This window comes from Mustelus asterias, chromosome 19, assembly GCF_964213995.1.
Source record: "Mustelus asterias chromosome 19, sMusAst1.hap1.1, whole genome shotgun sequence".
Taxonomy (NCBI): Eukaryota; Metazoa; Chordata; class Chondrichthyes; order Carcharhiniformes; family Triakidae; genus Mustelus; species Mustelus asterias.
In genome coordinates, this window is record NC_135819.1 from 7,811,069 (window position 1) to 7,824,889 (window position 13,821).

At 50.4% G+C, this 13,821-nt stretch overlaps 1 protein-coding gene across 1 annotated transcript; it reads right to left on the reverse strand.

The window, feature by feature from the left end:
• Positions 1-2,640: 2,640 nt before the first annotated feature.
• On the reverse strand, positions 2,641-13,821 carry fdx2 (ferredoxin 2). Its single transcript, XM_078234982.1, has 5 exons — positions 13,642-13,821; positions 12,330-12,381; positions 11,395-11,501; positions 8,471-8,558; positions 2,641-5,247 (listed from the first exon to the last, which is right to left on the reverse strand). The coding sequence occupies exons 1-5, from the start codon at positions 13,808-13,810 to the stop codon at positions 5,091-5,093; spliced, it is 573 nt and encodes a 190-aa protein (XP_078091108.1). The 5' UTR covers positions 13,811-13,821; the 3' UTR covers positions 2,641-5,090.

Consider the following 13,821-nt stretch of genomic DNA (forward strand, 5'->3'; position numbering starts at 1 on the left):
AAAGATTGAGGGAAGGGGCAAGAGAATTACAGGAGATGGGAGGAGAAACTTCTTCACCCAGAGGGTGGTGGGAATCTGGAACCCGCTGCCTGAGACAGTGGTGGAGACCTCACAACAATTAAAACACCATAGCATACAAGGCTCCAGCCCAAGTGCTGGAAAACGGGATTAGAATAGATAAGTGCTTGATGGCCAGCTCAGGATGGGCCAAAGGGCCTTTCTTTGTGCTGTAAAACACTATGACACTATCACCTCACCCAGCTCCTTGCTTGCTCCAAAATACAATTCAAATTCCGGTTGAATTCAGCTCATGGTCCCCACAAGAGAGAAATAGAAGGACCACGGTCCTTAGCCAAAGCACCTGATCTCAGGCTTGATCTTAGCCAAAGGGTCACGGATGGCCAACAAATACTGAGTATCCCTGAAAGAATAAAGAAATATCCTTTCGCCGGTTGTGACCAGTCCCCTGTAACACATCTCTCCATGTGATGCCCAGGATCCCACATAGGCAACACAGGTGAAAGACTCCAACGGGATGGTGGCACAGTGGTTAGCACCACTGCCTCACAGGGCCAGGGACCCGGGTTCAATTCCCGGCTTGGGTCACTGTCTGTGTGGAGTTTGCACGTTCTCCCCGTGTCTGCATGGGTTTCCTCCGGGTGCTCCGGTTTCCTCCTACAGTCCGAAAGACGTGCTGGTTAGGTGGATTGGCTATGAATCATAGAAACTCTACAGCACAGAAAGAGGCCATTCGGCCCATCGAGTCTGCACCTGACCCCAATCCCACCCAGGCCCTACCCCCATAACCCTACATATTTACCCACTAATCCCTCTAACCTACGCATCTTTGGACACTAAGGGGCAATTTTAGCATGGCCAATCAACCTAACCTGCACATCTTTGGACTGTGGGAGGAAACCGGAGCACCCGGAGGAAACCCACGCAGACACGAGGAGAACGTGCAAACTCCACACAGACAGTGACCCAAGCCGGGAATCGAACCCAGGTCCCTGGAGCTGTGAAGCAGCAGTGCTAACCACTGTGCTGCCCTATGCTAAATTGCCCATGAGTGTCAGGGGGACTAGCTAGGGTAAAAGCCTGGGGTTATGGGGATAGGGTCTGGGTGGGATGGTGGTTGGTGCAGACTCGATGGGCCGAATGGCCTCCTTCTGCACTGTCGGGATTCTATGATTCTAACACGACATCTTTGCTGCTCTCTTCCATACGGGCAGGTGGAATCACAGCTTCCTGGTCATGTTGATGGTATTGGAGGCCTGGACGGAGCTGTTGGAGGCCCGGATCATACGGAGCGGTTGGAATGGTGATGCTGCTTTAATGATTCCTGAGTGGACATTGATCTCGAAATCACTCTCCCTGGAGAAAGCGTTCCCTCGGCCAGGGAAGTGGTCGACAGCCTCGATATTCTGCTGCCCAATGGTGATGGGATTGTTGCTATCCAGCCATCACTGTCTTGGGTCTTCTCACAGCTGATGCGCACCTTGGTGTCGCGCCTCTGAAGCCTGGTAGTCATGTTTTGGAGTGTGCACAATTCTTCAGCCAGCGAGGCGTTACCGTCTGCAGGTCACTCTATTGCTGGTGCTTTAGGAGCGCTGCTCCGCTGGTGTTCTCGCCATGTCTTTCCAGCTCTGCTGCTATCTCGACCATCTCAGAGGCCTCGTTCTTGTCCAGCCTCTCAGCCGCTCTGCTTGGGTCATTTCCACCGGGTTAATGTTCAGGTGTCGAGCTGCCATTGAACTCGAATGTGGAGCCGGAGGATCTGCTGAAGGCGCTCCTCCTCCTCTCTTGTTCCTTGGCTGTTAATAACATCCTCCAGTCCTTTCCCTCGATTGGTACGGCAGAAAAGATTCCCCAGTTGACATTTAAAGAGCTAAAGATATCCCTCCACTGTTAGACTTTGTCCAGGAACCCAACCAAATCCTTTTCCAGTTTTCCTAACTGATAACCTTGACCTGAACTGCCTTCCGTGGTGAGGGAAACATTACAGAATCCTCCCTGTGGCCAAACCATCCAACTTTGTTTAAACTCTCACAAACTTACCCTCCTCAAATTGAGTGCAAGCTCACACCCGCACCAAAGGCTTACTGCCTCTATCGAGGTCTCTCTTGGATTCTTGTAGACTGACTCTGTCAGGTTCAGTGATATTTTTAGGAAAACCACAATGTTGTCTTCCTGTGGATTTGTTCCCTCTCAAAGCCCATCTCCATGGTAATATGAATCACACAGGCCTTGTATTCAGTATGTGATATTATGAAGTTTCAGATAATACTTATGCAAATTGAATACTAACCAGCTGTTAAGATGTGATTTTCGCTAACCACCCACTGACCTCTATTTTGCTTTTGACCCAGGCTTGTTGTCGGGCAGATTTCAGAATAGGTCACACAACCTCCTTCCACCATTTTAAACAATAACAATATTTTAAACCTCACATTTGTAACACCTCCCTCAATCGTTTAACCCCAATTCTGATTTTCATTCGAGAACATTTTGTCTGAAGCAGCACCCAATCAGACTCCTCACTCTGTCTGTGGAAAGTTCGACCTGTCGGCCGACAGGAGTTTGTTCCACGCTGGGAATCAACACGGATTTCAGGAAAGCAGCTACTTAAGAAGAGCCGTGTCAAAATATCTCTCTGGTTTTATTGTATCAATGGTTTATGCGCATCAATATTTGAATGTAACAAATTTAAATAAATTCAAAATGTTTCAAACGCAGTCACATTTACTAACCGTAACACACAAAAAATAATCATTCTTGCTTCACCCTAACTGACAGGAACAGATTTGCAGCATTTGCAGAGAGGTGTATTTGGCCTGGAATACTGTTATATCGGAGCAGTTTGTGATCTGAGTGTGTGTGAGCGTGAGAATGTGAGAGTGAGTGAGCATTGCTGTTTATCATTGCTAACCCACACATCCACAGGGTGACTGAAATAACTGCTCTCTGGAGGATGAAGATTACAAGCTGCTCTCAGCCGGGGTGAGGTACTGGCTAAGTTTGAGTTCACGGGTCTATGGGAGAGGCAGAATCTTGCTTTGGGGCGTCGATGGATCAGTCAGAAACTTTGTCTTGAACTGTCTGGTATCTAAATCCCAGAGCACATTGTATCAATCCCAGGAATCTACTCTGTGCATCGTAATGGCCACGCGCACACTTCATAGAATCCTACGGTGTAGGAGGAGGCCATTCTGCCCATCGAGTCTGCACCGACCACAATCCCACCCAGGCCCCGTCCCCATAACCCCATACATTTACCCTAGCTAGTCCCCCTGACACTAAGGGGCAATTTAGCACGGGCAATCCACCGAATCCGCACATCTTTAGAACGTGGGAGGAAACCGGAGCACCCGGAGGAAACCCACGCAGACACGGGGAGAATGTGCAAACTCCACACGGACAGTGACCCAAGCCGGGAATCGAACCCGGGTCCCTGGCGCTGTGAAGCAGCAGTGCTAACCACTGTGCCGCCCCAATAGGAATTAGCAGAGAATGGTTTCAATCTATTGACCACTGGTTTATGGGCCCAGCAGGCTTCCGCTGTGCCACTGTTAAGGTTCACTGGGAAACCTTCATTACCCGGACACCCTGCAGAATCTGCGCTCTCTCACAGCAGAACTTCATCAAATACTTTGCCCTCAAAATGCCTCTGCTGTTTTACTGCTCCATTCACTGTGGAGCTTCTGAAGATATTACTAAACCTCCAGGTTTCGAGGTTATTTTATGTATTTTTACCCGGAAACCATCGGCCCTTTCGCCGTAAAGGATGCAATTTACAGGATGAGGGATTCCAGTCGTGTTGGGTTGGAGCAGTGCAGTGAATAAACAAGGATTGAAATGTTAACGGTACAGTCCTGAATCGCAGCATCTTAGCCTGAACTTACGGAGGGCATTTTACTGGTGTGAATGGCAGTGGTCAGAACGGTGAGTGGAAAGAGCTCCAGGAATGGACACAGAAACCCTGCGGACTAATGGATCACCTGGCCTGGAATGGAGGGGGAGGAGTGAGGGCAGGGAGAGAGGGAGGAGTGAGGGCAAGGAGAGAGGGAGGAGTGAGGGCAAGGAGAGAGGGAGGAGTGAGGGCAAGGAGAGAGGGAGGAGTGAGGGCAGGGAGAGGGAGGAGTGAGGGCAGGGAGAGGGAGGAGTGAGGGCAGGGAGAGAGGGAGGAGTGAGGGCAGGGAGAGGGAGGAGTGAGGGCAGGGAGAGAGGGAGGAGTGAGGACAGGGAGAGAGGGAGGAGTGAGGGCAAGGAGAGAGGGAGGAGTGAGGGCAGGGAGAGAGGGAGGAGTGAGGGCAGGGAGAGAGGGAGGAGTGAGGGCAGGGAGAGAGGGAGGAGTGAGGGCAGGGAGAGGGAGGAGTGAGGGCAGGGAGAGAGGGAGGAGTGAGGGCAGGGAGAGAGGGAGGAGTGAGGGCAGGGAGAGAGGGAGGAGTGAGGGCAGGGAGAGGGAGGAGTGAGGGCAGGGAGAGAGGGAGGAGTGAGGGCAGGGAGAGGGAGGAGTGAGGGCAGGGAGAGAGGGAGGAGTGAGGGCAGGGAGAGAGGGAGGAGTGAGGGCAGGGAGAGAGGGAGGAGTGAGGGCAGGGAGAGGGAGGAGTGAGGGCAGGGAGAGAGGGAGGAGTGAGGGCAGGGAGAGAGGGAGGAGTGAGGGCAGGGAGAGAGGGAGGAGTGAGGGCAGGGAGAGAGGGAGGAGTGAGGGCAGGGAGAGAGGGAGGAGTGAGGGCAGGGAGAGAGGGAGGAGTGAGGGCAGGGAGAGAGGGAGGAGTGAGGGCAGGGAGAGAGGGAGGAGTGAGGACAGGGAGGGAGGAGTGAGGACAGGGAGGGAGGAGTGAGGACAGGGAGGGAGGGAGGAGTGAGGACAGGGAGGGAGGAGTGAGGACAGGGAGGGAGGGTTGATGGGAGAATGTTGAGTGTGATTTTTACTCTTGCTGCCCGTCCTCTCTCCAACTCCAAGTTGACAAGTTGCTGCGACTGTGCTGCTGTGCCCGGCCTGGGGTGAAGCGCTGTCCAGTACCTGCTGGTCCATCAGGTTTGACTGGAATATGGAAGGGGCCTGATGAAGTCCCAGCAAAAGTCCATCAGTGCGGCTTTGGCACATGCCCGTCCACATAGAAATTCCTGGTGATTTTCGGCAATGTCAGCTCCATGCCTTCTAACTCTTTGGTGAGGATGATCTGACAACCCAGGCGGGAATTGAGCTGCAGAACAGGTGCCATGTCCAACATGTCCTCCTCCCTGGAATAACAACACGGGAAGTTGAGTAACAGATAGGTAAACAGATTCTGGACAGATACAGGAATAATAGGGTTGTTGTAGTGGGAGACATTAATTTTCCTCAGATTGACTGGAAATCCCTCAGGGCGAGAGGTCCGGATGGTGAGGAATTTGTTAAGTGTGTCCAGGAAGGTTTTTTGGAACAATATGTGGATAGCCCGACTGAAGAGGGGGCCAAACTGGACCTGGTACTAGGGAATGAGTCCGGCCAGGTCATCAAAGTTGCAGTGGGGGAACATGTGGCGAACAGTGACTACAATTCTGTACGCTTTCGGATACTGAGGTAAAGGATGAGCGTTGTCCTCGCGTTAAGGTGTTAAATTGGGGGAAGGCTACAACCAGATCAGGCAGGATTTGGAGGCTGTTGTTTGGGAGGTAAATCCACATCTGGCATGTGGGAGTCTTTTAAGGAGCAGTTGATCGGAGTGCAGAAGAGGCATGAGCCTATGAAAAGGAAGGTCAGGAAAGGCAGGATTCGGGAACCGTGGATGACCAGGGAAATTGAGAGTCTAGTCAAAAAGAAAAAGGATGCATACATGAAGTCTCGGCAACTAAAAACAGATGAAGCACTTGCAGAATACAGGGAAAGTAGAAAAGAACTCAAACAGGGAGTTAGGAGGGTAAGAAAGGGTCAAGAAATGTCCTTGGCAGACAGGATTAAGGAGAATCCCAAGGCATTTTATACATACATTAGGAACAAGAGGGTAGCTAGAGAAAGAGTTGGTCCACTCAAGGACAAAGGAGGGAAATTATGCGTAGAACCAAAGGAAGTGGATGAGATCCTTAATGAGTACTTTGCATCGGTATTCACACAGGAGAGGGATACGTTGATTGATGGTGTCTCGGAGGGGTGTGTAAACCCTCTGGTGCAAGTCATCATGACAAGAGAGGACGTGTTAGGTGTGTTATAAAGCATTATGGTAGATAAATCCCCAGGGCCAGATGGCATCTATCCCAGATTACTGAGGGAGACAAGAGAGGAAATTGCTGGGCCTCCAACAGAAATCTTTGTTTCCTCATTGGCCACAGATGAGGTCCCAGAGGATTGGAGCCAATGTTGTCCCGTTATTTAAGAAGGGTAGCAAGGATAACCCGGGTAATTATAGGCCAGTGAGCTTGCTGTCAGTGATAGTGAAATTGTTGGAGAAGATTCTTAGGGATAAGATTTGTAGACATTTGGAACTGAATGGTCTTGTTAGCGACAGACAGCATGGTTTTGTACGAGGGAGGTCATGTCTCACGAATTTGATTGAGTTTTTTGAGGAGGTGACAAAAATGATTGATGAGGGAAGGGCTGTGGATGTCGTCTACAAGGACTTTGGTAAAGCATTTGACAAGGTCCCTCATGGCAGGCTGGTGCAAAAGGTTAAATCTCACGGGATCAAGGGTGAACTCGCTAGATAAATTCAGAACTGGTTTGGCCATAGAAGACAGAGGGTAGCGGTGGAAGGGTGTTTTTCTGAATGGAGGCCTGTAACTAGTGGTGTTCCGCAGGGCTCTGTACTGGGACCTCTGCTGTTTGTAATATATATAAATGACTTGGAAGAAAACGTAGCTGGTCTGATTACAAGTTTGGGGATGATACTAAGATTGCTAGAGTTGCGGAGGGTGATGAAGATTGTCAGAGACTACAGCAAGATATAGATAGGCTGGAAAATTGGGTGGAGAAATGGCAGATGGAATTTAATCTGGACAAATGTGAGGTGATGCATTTTGGTAGATCCAATTCAGGTGGGAGCTATAAAATAAATGGCAGAACCATCAGGAGCATAGACACACAGAGATCAGGGAGCACAGGTCCACAGATCCTTAAAAGTGGCAGCATAGGTGGAAAAGATGGTGAAGAAAGCCTATGGCATGCTCGCCTTCATCAGACAGGGCATCGAGTATAAAAGTTGACAAATGTTACAGATGTATAAAACGTTGGTTAGGCCACATTTGGAATACTGTGTCCAGTTCTGGTCGCCACACTACCAGAAGGACGTGGAGGCTTTGGAGAGAGTGCAGAAAAGGTTTACCAGGATGTTGCCTGATTTGGAGGGTATTAGCTATGAAGAGAGATTGAATAAACTGGGATTATGAAAGGTATAGATAGTGTGAACAGTTGGAAGCTTTTTCCCAGGGCAGAAATGACAATTACAAGGGGGCACAAGTTCAAGATAAGGGGGGAAAGGTTCAGTGGAGATGTGCGGGGGACATATTTTACACAGAGGGTGGTGGGGGCCTGGAATGCACTGCCAAGTGAGGTGGTTGAGGCAGTTACATTAGCCACATTTAAGACTCATCTTGATAGGTACATGAACAAGCGGGGAATAGAGGGATACAGACGGTTAGTCTAAATAGGACAACGTGATCGGCGCAGGCTTGGTGGGCCGAAAGGCCTGTTCCTGTGCTGTACGGTTCTTTGATACTGTCATGGTGCTACCAAGCCACTGGACAGCTCGGGGAGATGGTACATGGTAATCCTTGCCCACGTTTGACCAAATGCAATTAGACTTCTTGGCACAAGCTTAGTAAGGAGGACTTTGCAGGGTCAATGGGCTGGGTTTGCCTTTGTCATTTCTGGTGCCTAGGTCGATGCAGGTATATTGAATAATACTTGCATCCAGATCACTCACCATACTTAGCTGAAACCTCCCTGCTTCACTCAGGTGCAGTTTATGGTCCATCTACAACAATCACTTGTATCTGGGAAGCGTGAGGTGAAGCAGCATTTACTCCCTCAAAACTCAATCGAAGCATCAATGTCAGGAACAGCAGTGTCCCATGTAAGAGTTATTTGGACACTTCTGTTAACTCTGGTTTCAGTAAGTGATGCAAAGTTTTGCCGTAAGCACGACATCATTGTTCGCCTGCTGCTGTAATCTGTGTAATCTTATTTTATAATAAATTCTGACCTGTAGTGCAACCTGAAATATTTAACAGTATAGTGATACTTCATCTTTGGGAAAGATTCGGATGATACAATTGGGATCCTTTATGATTTGTGCTATGAATGTCAAATCCCAGTTATGGTTCACAAGCCGCTTCCTCACATTCAGCATCTGCTTCACACTGCAAATGTTAGAGAATGCAGGTTAGCAAATAGAAACTATCCTCAGCTCGGTGTGAGTTAGGAAGGGAGAGGGCCCGAATTTAAATCCCTGTGCTGTACGATGCAGACAGATACAGCAGCATTCTGTACCTTTCTACTGCTTCTGGGAGTTTATCGAAATGCTCTTCATTCACGTAGACATGGCAGGTTGAACAGGCCAATGAAGCTTCACATGCACCTGGACAAGTAAAAGACATTGTTATTTTACACACACAGGCCGCAGGTCAGCTCAGATTTACTCTCAAACACCAACTCTTGCTGGGATCCAAAGTGGATCATTAATTCAGGGCAGGCCCGGGGGGCTGAAGATTCCTTACTTTACATCTGAGCTCAGAGTTCTGGAAATCAACCATGGAGGTTCACAACTGGATCTAATACTATCCCTGACAAAAATCTATACATGATGTGGAGATGCCAGGTCGATATGCGCGATCTTCTTGGAGATCCTCTCCACTTGGAGCCGGCAGTTTGTGGTGTCGATGGCAGTCATGATGTGGAGATGCCGATACACACAGGGAAACACGCGTACACAGGGAAATGCACACACGCATACATCGGGAAACATGCCTGCGTGCACACAGGGAAATGCGCACACACACACAAGGAAACACACATATGCGCACACGGAAACACGCGCACACACACAGGGATAAACACACGAGTGTGTAGAAGACTGTGTGCCAAAGAAGCAAATCCGTGTGTTTCCCAACCGGAAACCATGGATGAACAGGGATATCCACTGCTTGCTGAAGTCCAGGTCTGAGGCGTTCAAGTCAGTTGACCCTGACCTATACAAGAAAGCCAGATACGATCTAAGGAGATCCATCAAAGATGCCAAAAGACGGTACCAGACCAAGCTAGAGTCCCAGACTAGCCGCACCGACCCCCGCCGACTATGTCAAGGTCTGCAAGACATAACAGGCTATAAGATGAAGGCATGTAAAATCGCCGGCTCCAACACACCTCGCCTCCCTGATGAGCTCAATGCATTCCATGCCCATTTTGAGCAAGAGGTCAGCGAGAGCATGCCCTCCGCCCTGGAAGAACCTGTATCTGGGGTCACCATTGCAGATGTCAGAACAGCTTTCTCGAAGGTCAACCCACGGAAAGCGACTGGCCCGGATGGGGTACCCGGACGTGCACTCGGATCCTGCGCGGATCAGCTGGTGGAGGTATTCACAGACATCTTCAACCTCTCTCTACAACAATCTGAGGCCCCTATCTGCTTCAAGAAGGCGACCATCATCCCAGTGCCTAAGAAAAACCAAGCAGCGTGCCTTAATGACTATCGGCCAGTGGCTCTGACATCCATTGTTATGAAGTGCTTTGAAAGGCTAGTCATGGCACAAATCAACTCCAGCCTTCCAGACTGCCTGGATCCACTACAGTTTGCCTACCGCCGCAACAGGTCCACAGCTCCCTGGCCCTGCAATCAACCCTGGAACACCTAGATAACAAGGACACCTATGTCAGACTCCTATTTATTGATTACGGCTCAACCTTCAACACCATTATTCCTACAAAACTCATCTCCAAACTCCGTGGCCTGGGCCTCGGCACCTCCCTCTGCAACTGGATCCTGAACTTCCTAACTCACAAACCACAATTAGTAAGGATAGGCAACAACATCTCCTCCACGATTATCCTCTACACTGGTGCCCCTCAAGGCTGTGTTCTCAGTCCCCTACTATACTCCTTATACACCTATGACTGTGCGGCCAAATTCCCCTCCAACTCAATTTTCAAGTTTGCTGACGACACCATCAAAGTGGGTCGGATCTCAAACAATGACGAGACAGAGTACAGGATGAGATAGAGAATCTGGTGAACTGGTGCGGCAACAATAATCTCTCCCTCAATGTCAACAAAACGAAGGAGATTGTCATCGACTTCAGGAAGCATCTGCCCAAGACCGCAAGGAACTACAAAAGGTCGTGAATGTAGCCCAATCCATCACGCAAACCAGCCTCCCATCTACTGACTCTGTCTACACTTCCCGCTGCCTCGGAAAAGCAGCCAGCATAATTAAGGACCCCACGCACCCCGGACATTCTCTCTTCCACCTTCTTCTGTCGGGAAAAAGATACAAAAGTCTGAGGTCACGTACCAACCGACTCAAGAACAGCTTCTTCCCTGCTGCCATCAGACTTTTGAATGGACCTACCTTGCATTAAGTTGATCTTTCTCTACACCCTAGCTATGACTACATAAGAACAAAAGAACATAAGAACTAGGAGCAGGAGTAGGCCACCTGGCCCCTTGAGCCCGCTCCGCCATTCAATAAGATCATGGCTGATCTTTTCGTGGACTCAGCTCCACTTACCGCCCACTCACCATAACCCTTAATTCCTTTACTGTTCAAAAATGTATCTATCCTTGCCTTAAAAATGACTAACACTACATTCTGCACTCTCTCCTTTCCTTCACTATGAACAGTATGCTTGTCTGTATAGCACGCAAGAAACAATACTTTTCACTATGTTAATACATGTGACAATAATAAATCAAATCAAATCAAACACACAGGGAGGAACACATGCACTGGATATTGATTTGAAGCAGGAACTTCAAACTTTGTCACTGTTCTTCAGTCCAACTACTGCCAGACAGATAAGGTTGGAAAGCAGAGATGAAAGCTGGAGTCCTTTTGTGTTGTGTTGTTCAGCAGCGCATTAGACAGCGTATTTACCACGTGGGGTACCAGGACACAGAGCACCCTTACACAAAATACATCCCCATTATTTACACCCTCTGATAAAAATATTCAGCAGTACACACTGACAGACTGATTTCACAGAATTGTGGAAAATGATTTGCAAATTACTGCAATTCAGATGAGGAACTCTATACCGAGACAGAGTCTTCCTTCCCCAGTAACAGCTCAATCACAGAGCAGCAGGGGAGTTTTACCCAGAGTCCTATCAAATATTTATCCTTGAAATAACAGCAGTAAATCAGCCTCTTCTCTTCCTGAACGGTGAAGAATTTAAAACTAGCGTTCCGTGGGTACTCACCCTCGAGATCAATGCCATTTTCATGAGCCAAGTACAGTGCATTGTCACCCACTTTCCCTTTCACAGGAATCCGACGCCCTGACCGGTCTATAAAGGTTACATTTACACTGAAACAAGAGAAAAGATTGTCTGTAACACAATTATTCGATGATTAAAGTTATAATGATGAGATTTTGGTGCATTTATTAAAGCTTGTCTGTAAAAATCCATAATTTATTTTACGTCAGATTTACTGCTGAAAGCATTGATTTTCTAACTGGAGAATGATGTGGTCCCTTGCCTTGCCGATAACTGTGGTTAGCACGGCTGCCTCCCAGCGTCAGGGACCCGGGTTCAATTCCAGCCTTGAGTGACTGTCCGTGTGGAGTCTGCACATTCTCCCCGTGTTTGCATGAGTTTCCTCCGGGTGCTCCGGTTTCCTCCCACACTCCAAAGATGTGCAGGTTAGGTGAATTGGCCATGCTAAATTGACCCTAGTGTCAGGGGATTAATAGGGTAAACGCATGGGGTTATGGGAATAGGGCCTAGGTGGGATTGTAGTCAGTGCAGACTCGATGGGCCGAATGGCCTCCTGCACTGTAGGGATTCTATGACTTATCCAGTAGTCTCGATGGAAACATTTGCTGTAATGATTTAAGCTTCCTTCAAATACTTTATCTGAACAATCACTTCCATAGGCAGGATCCTACCCTGTGGACTCACAGAACCTTTGATAAAAGTCATTAGCGCTATTAATAGAGCCAGATTTCTCATTACTCACCAATCTCCCCACCAAAAGCAAACACCAAAAGATCAGAAGACAAGAGAGGAAGGATTGTATCTCAGCATGAGTCAGCATGTTCAGCAGATGGAAAACTGAGGGAGGACAAGAATTGAACTGAAAGTACAATAAAATGGGAGAAGCACGCCTCCAAACGTTAGCTATCGAAACTTACACATCTGTCGAATCCTCAGTTTCCTGACTTGTGTTTTCACACTGATGGGGATCTGGAAACAAACAAAACTGGTCAGTATTCTAATGGCGGACAGCTTGAAGTCACATCCAAGGTGAATCAATCCACAAGTGACTTGTACAACAGGTGATGGTTCAGCTCAGACATTTACTGGGATGCAGTTAACAAGTGAATTAAACACTTGCCTGATCTTGGTCATTTGTAATTTCTAACTGCCTGAAACAAAAATAAATATTTTAAGTTGCCTCTTTGCTGGATTTCAGATGGGCCATGTTTGAGACCAGAATCAGCATTCAGAGTCAGAGCTCAGGGTTCAGTGGGAGCTGCCCTGTTTAAGGAAACACTCATCATCTTGGTGGCATCAGGAGTCAGGTCGTGCCTCAGTCCTGGGGAGCGACCAGTTTCTCCCGAGGTAACTTACCCATTCCCACCCCCCAGGGTCAGTGCCTCCCTCAGTCACTGACCCACCCTCTCATCATTGATCACTATTCACTGTTTGTTCCCCACTCCCACCTCCATCACTGCCCCCTCCCTCACCAGCCCCACATGGTCACTTATCCCCCCTCCCCCAATTCTATCCCAAACCCCTGGTGGGGGGGGGGGGTGTCTCTGCCTTGGGGGGAGGGGACAGTGCCCTCTGGAGGGGGAGAATTTTCCCCTGGGGGGGTCGCACTATCCCCCTCTAAGGGGGGGGATGTCATAATGTCCTGGGGCGGGGTAGGGAAGATGGGGGGGGGGGGGGGGAAGATGGGGGGGGGGGGGGGGAAGATGGGGGGGGGGGGGGGGGGGGATGGGGGGGGGGGGGGGAAGATGGGGGGGGGGGGGGAAGATGGGGGGGGGGGGGGGGGGAAGATGGGGGGGGGGGGAAGATGGGGGGGGGGGGGGGGGAAGATGGGGGGGGGGGGGGGAAGATGGGGGGGGGGGGGGGGGAAGATGGGGGGGGGGGGGGAAGATGGGGGGGGGGGGGGAAGATGGGGGGGGGGGAAGATGGGGGGGGGGGGGAAGATGGGGGGGGGGGAAGATGGGGGGGGGGAAGATGGGGGGGGGGGAAGATGGGGGGGGGGGGGGAAGATGGGGGGGGGGGGGGAAGATGGGGGGGGGGGGAAGATGGGGGGGGGGGGAAGATGGGGGGGGGGGGAAGATGGGGGGGGGGGGGAAGATGGGGGGGGGGGGAAGATGGGGGGGGGGGAAGATGGGGGGGGGGAAGATGGGGGGGGGGGAAGATGGGGGGGGGGGAAGATGGGGGGGGGGGAAGATGGGGGGGGGGTATCTGCTCCCTTCCTCTCTCACTTACTCGGGCCGCTGTGCAGAGTCCGGCCCGAGGTCGGGGTTCGGACCGGGCCCGGGTCCAGGAGCCGCTCTCCCCGGCGTTGCCCCGGACGGGTCCCGGCCCCCGGAGCCCAGTGACTGGCTGTGAGCCTCAGGACCCCGCGGAAGCCGCGCCGAGCACTGGCCGCCGCCATGACAGCCCCGC

Excerpts from the sequence above, each read along its gene's own strand:
- fdx2 (XM_078234982.1), bottom strand. The coding sequence starts at position 13,810 with ATGGCGGCGGCCAGTGCTCGGCGCGGCTTCCGCGGGGTCCTGAGGCTC. Across the intron at positions 12,382-13,641 it reads GACTCTGCACAGCGGCCCGA|ATCCCCATCAGTGTGAAAAC; the intron begins GTAAGTGAGAGA and ends GTTTGTTTCCAG. Across the intron at positions 5,248-8,470 it reads CTCCCAGAAGCAGTAGAAAG|GGAGGAGGACATGTTGGACA; the intron begins GTACAGAATGCT and ends TTGTTATTCCAG.